Below are 8,779 nucleotides of genomic sequence, written 5' to 3' on the forward strand. Positions count from 1 at the left end.
CCGTCTAGAGTATAGAGTACTCTGACCTCAGGCCTCGGGCTTTGGAGTGGGGGGAAGGAGCTCTTCTGGCAGCAAGACTGCATGGCAGGCCTGGGGTTCCCCAAGAGGGCTCTTTGTACATTCTCATCACCCAGAGAGCCTCAGAGAGCTTGGATTTGAAGCCATCGCACCCCAAAGGAGATGACAGTCCCCCCCCTTTTTTGAACTTTTTTATTAATATATTTTTTGTTAAATTTCTTTGTATTTTTTTCCTGCAAGACTTGGTGTTGGCGGCACTGTTGTAGTTTAACTTCAATCCCAAATTCCATGAAATAGAAATCAGAAGTAAAGATTTAGAGGGGAGGGAGGGAGGCAGGCCAAGGAGTAAACAGAGTTTGACTAGAAAAAAAGAAGAGGGTATGTATGGTGGGCATTCCCAGGCAAGGCCATTCCTTGAGGGAGGGGGTTGGCAGGCAGCTTGCGTCTGCCTCATGCAGGGGAGGGAGGAAAGATCCCCTGGGGACCCTACAGAGGGGTCCCCCTCTTCCTAGGGCTTCCTGCCCCCAGGGGAAAGCTATTAACAGGGATCAGCCACAATCTCAAACAGGGCTCTCCACCCACCTCTCACCCTGGTTTGACTGCCACCTCTGCCCTGCCTGGAAAGTGTGTGAGAGATTGGCTTCCTTCGATCCCTCTTTCTGTTGTTTTCCCATTTCACAAGATCCTGATGTGATGGGGGGAAGGGATATAACCCATTTAGACTACTAAACTTGTCACAGCTTCTGCTGCTCTGAGTTCCTCTTACCTAGGCTGGTTGTGTTCCCCAAAATGCCTCCCTGCAACCCGCACACCACAACTGCCAGAGTTGGGGAGTGGGGTCCTAGCTCAAGTGCCTCTAACCCTCAGCAATAGAAATGTCTTCTTCAGGCCCCTTAGAAGTCTAATCAAAGGCCACAAGTGAGTCCAGACCAACCAAATAAATTTTAAGGGGGGGGGGAGAAGAGGGTGGGAGAGGTCAGTGGGTAGACGTGACTGCGTTAGACATTTTCTTTCCTTTACACATTGCTCTTGACAAGGCATGCCACCCTAGGGGGGTTGGACGAGAGGCTGGCTGTTGAGGAAAGGAAGAGGGAGATCCTAGGGAGTCATTCTACTTTTCATCTCCCCTATCTCCTTCAGGGAAGGATGGAGTTAGGCAAGAACCTAGTTCAGTGCTTGGAGGTGAGATCGGATCCTCCAAGGTCAGAGATGGAGGCCATACCTCCTCCAGCTCTTCCACTAGGCCTCAGAGGGACACCAGGCCCCTTGGGTCAGGGAGCCACAGCAGCTCAGCCAGTGCCTTGCCCAGTATACAGTCATCCCTTCTCCATTTTCTTCTTCCTTCCCACTCAGCTTCCAGGAGACCCCTCAGGATACCAAACCCCCACCCTCACCGAAGTTCAGGTCTAAAGAAAAGGCGGGGAGGACATGGGGCAATGGTCTGACTTAGATTTGTGTGTCTCAGAGAAGAGAGCAACTCTGAGTGAGAAAAGCCCTTCATATGTAAACAATCTAGAGAGAGAGGTGGGGCAGGGTGGGGAAGAGAGTGAGGAAGACAGAGACAGATCCAGAATAAATGAGAGAATCTGAAAGGACAGCTGGAAAGAAAAAGCAAAAGACAAAAACAAAGGGGGAACAGAAAAGAATGGGAAGGGAGAAGAGAAAGAAAGAGAGGAGAAAAAAACAACCAGGAGGAGGAAAAGAGAAAAAGGCAGGTCAAAGAAGTGAAGAGGCAGCAACCGAAGCCAGAACTAGGCTGGGCAGGAGCCTCAGGTGAGGAGCTGGGAGAACAGGAACGCCAGGCTGAGGTCCAGGAGGGCCACGGCTCCCACCACCAGGGGGTTGGCAGCTCCCTAGAGAGATAAGGGGAAGGAAATGCAGTCTCAGTCCCTAAGGACCGTGTCCAGCGACAGGTCCCAACTTCCTGCCCTGGCAAGTGGCAAAGCTGAAGGGTCCCAGGCACCTCTCTTCAGAGGTCAGAGCAGGGGCGTGTCCAACCTTTGTTTTAGATTGCAGAAACACCTCTCTTCTCCCAGGCAGGGCCCCGCCTTCTCTCAGGCTCCCTCAAGTCGGGAACAGCCCTTCCTCCCTCCTCCCTCGACTCCCCTCCCACTAGCAGCATGTCACGTGGCCCAGGCAGAAGGTGCCTGGCCTTAGTAGCAGACGCTGGCAGCAGCAGCCAGTACTGCAGTAAAGCAGAGAGGGATGAAGGGGTGAGGATGTAGTTGCTAGGAAACAGGAGAGGCCTGGCATCCAATCAGAGTAGAGGGTTCTGGGGAAACTCCACCCCTCCCAGTTTTCTGCCTCCTTTCCCATTTCCCTTCTTCCCAGGAGAGGGAGGGAGACTCAGGGTAGGGAGGGAACAAGCTTTTCCTTTTTTATTTCTGGGCACCAAAGAGAGAAACTGTGGAGGTGGGGGTGGGGGTGGAGTAGGAAACCAGGAGCTGGAAATGATATGGAAGGAGAACAGGGAAAGATGTTTTGGCTCTACCATTACTTATTGGTAACCTTGGGCAAATTACTTTAAGTGCTCTGGGCCTCAGTTTCCCCATCTGTCAAACGAGGGAGCTGGAGATGAAGGTTTCTAAGGTTGCTTGCAGTTCACAAGTTCCCTTTTTTTTTTTTTTAAGGTGGGATATGGTCCAAGACTGGGCAGGCAGAAAGGAATCTGAGTCCAAATCAGAGCCCCTAAAGGGATCAGAGAGATGTCTGGAAAGGATGACAGGCAAGGCTTTGAGGAGAAAAGGGGCCACAAAGCGGGGATGGAGGGCATCTCACCGGCTGGATGGGCCTCTCCGTTGCAGCAGGCTCCTCAAACTCTTCCATCAGGCACCCGGCTTCAGGACCCCTTGAGAATGGGCCCCTCAGGACTGGCGTGGCCATGGGCTCAGGCTCCAAGCGCCCTGGGGTTCTCAGCTGGGGCAAGGGCTCTTCGTCTTCCCCTTCCTCCTCTCGAAGACTTCCAGAGCTGTCACTGCAGCCTCCGAGGAGTGGGGAACCGTCTCTGGGCCCTGGCCCCTGCATCCCAGCCTCATCCTCGGCCTCATAGCCAGCTAGTTCCTCTGCCTGCTCACCTGGCCCCCCCCACTCCTCAGGCCAAGCTTTGGGGCTGGAGAAGGGACCCCGGTCCCCTCCAGGAGGCAGTGGGCTCCGGCGGGCAGGGGGTCGCCAGGGTTGGCGGGAGGAGGCAGGACTGCTGGGCAGTTCAGGGGAGCCCTCTGAGGGGGTCAGTCCATTCTCGTATACCCCAGGGCTGTCCTCATCCAAGGGTTCTGTGTCGGAACCTTCTGAGTCTTGCCGGGGTCTGCGGCCTGCAGCAGGGATAGCTGAGAATCAGAGGGGCCTAACTGGCCTTGGGAAGCAAGAGCTATAGCTTTATCCCTCTCTCTGGGCACCTCCCAGGACTTTGCATCCCCAGGCTTACAGCCTCTCATAGCCAGACCCCAAGCCCCTAGTCCTTATTACTAAATTTCATAAGTTCCCGGTTGCACTCTCCAAACAACTGGGTCTGGCCCCCCTCTTCATCCCCTTGGACCCTCATACCTTGGCTTTTTCATCCCCAGTCCTCTGTAGGGACTTCCTTCCCTTTCCCCACACCTGAGCCCCTCCAGCTCCCCAGGCTGCCCACGCCTCACCTGGGGCCTCTAACATGGGTTGCAGGTCCTGGGCTATCAGTTTGGCCATTCGAGCTGCCTCCACAGCCTTCTCAGCGACGCTGCTGGCTGCCACTGCCTTTAGAAGGGCATCTGCCGCCCTGTCGGGTTCCAGGGGCAGGGACTTAGCAGACCTGCTCCGATGCTCCAGCCCCCTGGCCCATGTTCCTGCCACATCATGTCCTCTGGATTTGAGCTCACCTCTGGAGTCCTCACTCTTGCTCACACACTGCTGGCTGCTCCCTTCCCTGGCCTGGCAGGGCAGCTGGCTTCTGGTTTCCTCTCCTAGACCTGGGCTGTGACTGCTCTCATCACACTTTCTTGCTCCTTTCATACCTGCCACCATCATGTCCTGTAGTAACACCTTCCTTCTTCCAGCAACAGGGGCCAGGCCCTCCCTGGCTGCCCTCAACTCTGTTATCCCAGCCCCATCCTGCTCCCTTCCCAGGGACAGAGGAGACCTCATGCTCTTAGCACATCTCTCTGTAGTTGCACCTGCTTGGTACTTCCCAGCAGCTTTCCCTGCCCTGCCCCTTGTTCTGGGCCATCTGCTCCCTGTGCTAGGAGCCTTTGCCTCCTTTCCCCTTACTGCTACTAACCCTGCCTCTTCATTGCAGACTTCCTAACATGAGAATTTCACAGGTTGCTTTTCTTCAGCCTCTTCTGTTATCACACTGTTCTTGCCTCTTGGTCATTGCCTCTGTCTCCCTGCACCATCACCTCCTTTCTGAGTTCTGGAACTGGGATAAGCATGGGTCTCCCCTTTCTGTTTTTCCTACTTCTTCTCCCAGCTACCATGCATGCTTTCTCACTATAGTGTTTACATCTTCTGAGGAAGCTCTTAGTTTCCTTCCCTTTCACATGTCTCTCCCATTGTGCCCTGCTCTGTGGGTACAGGCCACCATGAAGCATTATCAGTCCTTTCCCCATGGTTGTTTCCCAGTTCTCCCTCTGATGTCAGATGCTTCCTCAATTTACCTTCCCTTTCAACTTCTGCTGTTAATCACAGATGCCCTGTGATCATTAAATTAGTTCTGTAATCCTGACTGAAGGTGGGGCACAAAGGAACAGAGATAAAGGTAATCAGATATACTTGGGCTTAAATGGATCAAGACCCCTCTGGCCCCAGGCTTGTTTCATCTGGCTTAGGAAGGCAGACTGGGTATGGGGGTAGAGAGAAGTGTGCTGGTGTTCCTTGTAGTCTTAAGTCTATCCCCTCTTGACGTACCTCAGGAGATATGGTCAGCCTCCTCCCCTCAAATCTGCTGGGTTAAGGACTTTTAGAGCCTGTTTGGAGCGACCTCAGATGACCATGTTCTTCTGTCTTTGTGCTGTTAGACTCTATATGACTAGTCCCTTCCTGAAAGTAAGCTGGTCTCAGGGTTTAGGGCAGGGGATGACGATCACAGTCTTGGGTTGCATGGAATTCTATCGGCGGCCAAAAAACTGCAACACTGACAACTCGAGCCTGTTTCTGAGTTTGGAGGGTGTCGATGAGCAAGTCCTAGGCAGCAGAATCAGTCATCAGGCTACCTGGCAGAGGTACCTGCTGCTGAGGCTCTGCTGTTTCCATGGTAGCTGGCAACCAATCAGGTTTGCCAGGCCTGTTGCTGGGGAGAATAACCAGCCTCCTCCCACTGACTGATCTCTCAGCTCCTGGGATCAGTTTTTCCTGCCCATGCCTGTTCTTCATCTAGGCTAAAGTGCTCCCTGGTGCCCTGCCCTCCCCCTTCCCTGGCTTAAGGCTCTGGACTCTAACCACCCAGACACTGAGATGTATCTACAGATAGACATCTCTGGCTCAGGCATCTACTTTGGAAATGACACGTTCCTACACATAACTTGATCACCCATTATACAAACTCACTGAAGCATATTTGGACATATCTTGGCCTCTGATCCTCTGAAACAGTCTCAAATTTAAACAAAATCCTTCAACTGTACACTCCCCTTTAAAGAAAATCCAACATGTGAAAATTTACATGTATGAGTTATATAAATTAGGGGCCTGTGAATCGCATTACAAATGGGTTTTTGGCTTTCTTTAGATCTGTGCTATCGAATCCAGCATTTAAAATGTAGCTAGTCTGATTTGAAATTATGTGCTATACATATAAAATATATATACTAGATTTCAAAGGCTTAGTAAAAAAAGTAATGTAAAATCCCTCATTAGTAATTTTATGTTGATTATATGTTGAAATCATCAAAATTTGGCTATACTGGTTTAAATAAAAATGTAACTATTTAGGGGGCACCTGGCTGGCTCACTCTGCAGAATGTGCGATTCTTGATCTCAGGGTCATTTGGGTTCAAGCCCCGTGTTGGGCCTAAGACTTACTTAAAAAAAAAAAAAAGTACTATTTAAATTCAATTTACCTGTTTCTTTTTATCTTTTCACATGGCTACTAGAAGATTTAAAATTATATATTTGGCTTACATTATATTCCTACTGCACAGTGCTGCTTTAGATAATAAGGTCCTCAATGCATGGAAATGTAATCTGAATTGCAGAAAGAAAATTTCATTTACAGGCAAGCCTCCTCCCCTCAAACCTTTATCAGTTGGGTAAAGGAAGGCAGAGGAGGCAAAGGTGACAGGAACTATCTTTTCATGTGGATAGATCAGCTGTACAAACTAGATCTCCCCAAGGCCCAAGGCTGGAATTCTATCAGTCTGGTGGGCAGGCTAGGAGGTGGCTAGGAATGCACACTCCCTGTCTCCCTGACCCAGGCTGCTGCCCCCAGCTGCAAGAGGAAGACTAGGGACATGTCTGACTTCCAAGAGGTTTCTGAGCCTGTATAAGCCAGCGCTCATTGCTACTCCCACACACAACAATGACACACATCCCCACAAAAGACACTAAGACACACTTATAGTCTAACACGGCTTCCCTCAAATACCCAGCCACCCACAGTTACACCCACATCCACCTGTAGCCTCAGATATAAACACTCCTGGTACCCAGGGCTACAACTGCTTGGCCCTAGGCCTGTTCTTCCCCATCAAGCCCTAGGCCTTTGGTCATGGCCCTCCTTTAGGCACTAACTACCCATCCCCACCCCCCACCCCCAACTGTCCCCAGGGTACCTTCTCCACTTAGCCCAGCTTTGGCCTCTGCAGCGGATGCCCACCTGGCAGCGGCGATCTCCTGACGCTGGCGGGCAGCGCTCACGGCTCGACGGGCGCCTTCGACAGCCCTGTCCACCTTCTCCTTGACTTTGCCCCGCCGAAGGGCCAGAGGCAGGAGGCTGCGCACGCGCCCCCCGTGCACCAGCCGGTTGCGCTTGTACTTGCCCTCCTCGCGGGAGCCGTCCGGGCGGGTGGTTCGTCCGTAGCCGTGCCGCCGGTTGCCCAGCCACTCGCCCTCATAGCGCAGCCCGTTGGAGCGCTGGCTCACACCATAGCCGCTGCGCCGGTCGGCGCGCCATTCGCCCGCATACACCTCAGTGGCAGAGCCCTCAATGAGGGCGGGCGGAGCTGGGGCCGGGGGCCCGCTGGCTTCGGAGCCCGGGGGTCCTGTGCTGCCCACCTCACTGCTCACCTCGCTGCGCAGGGAGCCCCGCTTGCTGCCCAAGGAGCTGCGGCGCCCGCCAGCCCGGAGCCCGCTGAGCAGCAGCGAGCGGCGGAAGAACCCGCCGGCCGCGGGAGTGCGCTTGCGGGTGGACGCGCCTTCAGCGTCCCCCGGACCGGCCAGCACGAAGCCGCCCCGGGAGCCTGAGGCCGGGCTGCCTCCCTCGTCGCCCGGCAGGGGCAGGGGTGGGGGCGGTGTCGGGGGGTCGCTGTGGCCGGAGTCCAGGGAGGTGCGGCGGGGCGAGCGCAGCAGCGCCGCCTGATGGTAGGGCACACTCTGGCGCACCCCGTAGCCGTGGCGCTTCCCGGCCTGCCACTGGCCCTGGTAGGTGCCTGTGGGCGGGGTAGGACGGGGAGAAAGGGTCAGGACCCGCTGCTTCCTGCACCTTAGGCCCCAAGCGCCCCCGAAGGCCCAAGTGTAGGGAGGGAGTGGTGGGGACAGTTAGCGTGGAGGTCGGGGAAAAGCACTAGGAGCTGGGACAGGCCAGGTTGGGTCAGAAGGTGTAGGAGAACACGGTGAAGACCGACAGGTAGTAGGAGATCTGTGGATTTGGGGCGTGCAGGTAGACAAGGGAAAGGGGTAGGGACGGGCAGGCTGGGGTGTATGAAGGACAGATAGTCCAGAGGGTGTGAGGGATAGGCTGACGGGGTGTTTAAGATAGTCATGTGACAGGCAGACAGGACTATGAGGAGCAAGCTGAGGAAATGTGAGGGGACAGGCGGAGCAGAGGTGTTATGGACAGGCAGGTGGAGAGGGGAGGTGTGGGACAGGCAGCAGGGGTGGAAGGGACAAGCAGATGGAGGGTGTGAGAGTCAGGTAGATGGGGGGGGGGGTGTGAGGGACAGGCAGACAGGGAAGAGGTGAGGGCAGGCAGACTGCAGACTGGGTAGAGGGAGAAGCAGGCAGGGGCCAGACAAATGAGAGAGACGTGTGCGATGGGAGGAGAGGGCAACAAGATGGGAGCACGGGGCGCATATGAATGGGGAAGACATACAGGAGGACAGCGGGGCACGGGTGCAGATGGTGGGGAAGGCGTACGCGGGACAGGCCGACGGGAAGGCGCACGCGGACGAGCAGACAGACAGTAGTGGGCCGGGCCCCGCACCTCCGTCGGAGTAGGTCTCGGTGCCGTAGCCGTCCTGGAAGCCGTCCTTCCAGAGCCCGGCGTAGCGCAGGCCCGACACGCTCTCCCACACGCCGCTGCGCCCCTTCAGCCCGCCCAGCCACTCGCCGCGGTACGTCCAGCGGCTCTTGCGCTCCACGCCCAGCCCTTCGCGCTTGCCCTGCTGCCAGTGGCCCTGGTAGCTGTGTCCGCCGGGCCCCGTGAAGACGCCCAGTGACTCGAAGCCGTGCGCCCAGCAGCCGCTGTACTCGCCCTGGGCGCCGGGCCCCGTGCACACGCCGTAGCCATGTGCCCGCCCCGCCTCCCAGCCCCCCACGTAGCAGCCCCCGTCGTCAAAGTCGAACTTGCCCCCGGGGGACATGCATGTAGTTGGCGCGGCCTCAGCCCCCCGGCGGCTCAGCGCATCCTGGG

The 8,779-nt window shown here is 55.5% G+C and overlaps 1 protein-coding gene across 2 annotated transcripts; it reads right to left on the minus strand.

Moving 5' to 3' along the window:
• Positions 1 to 232: 232 nt before the first annotated feature.
• Positions 233 to 8,729, minus strand: JPH4 (junctophilin 4). Of its 2 annotated transcripts, XM_060619290.3 has the most exons (5): positions 8,351 to 8,729; positions 6,806 to 7,577; positions 3,654 to 3,772; positions 2,797 to 3,329; positions 233 to 1,871 (listed from the first exon to the last, which is right to left on the minus strand). In XM_060619290.3, the coding sequence occupies exons 1-5, from the start codon at positions 8,727 to 8,729 to the stop codon at positions 1,788 to 1,790; spliced, it is 1,887 nt and encodes a 628-aa protein (XP_060475273.1). In that variant the 3' UTR covers positions 233 to 1,787. The 2 variants fall into 2 exon arrangements, 1 of the variants encoding a protein (XP_060475273.1); XR_009606105.3 differs by lacking the exon at positions 233 to 1,871 and having other exon boundaries at positions 3,218 to 3,329; positions 6,762 to 7,577.
• Between the last annotated feature and the right edge of the window lie 50 nt (positions 8,730 to 8,779).

Source organism: Panthera onca, chromosome B3 (genome assembly GCF_046562875.1).
Source record: "Panthera onca isolate mPanOnc1 chromosome B3, mPanOnc1 haplotype 2, whole genome shotgun sequence".
Classification (NCBI taxonomy): domain Eukaryota; kingdom Metazoa; phylum Chordata; class Mammalia; order Carnivora; family Felidae; genus Panthera; species Panthera onca.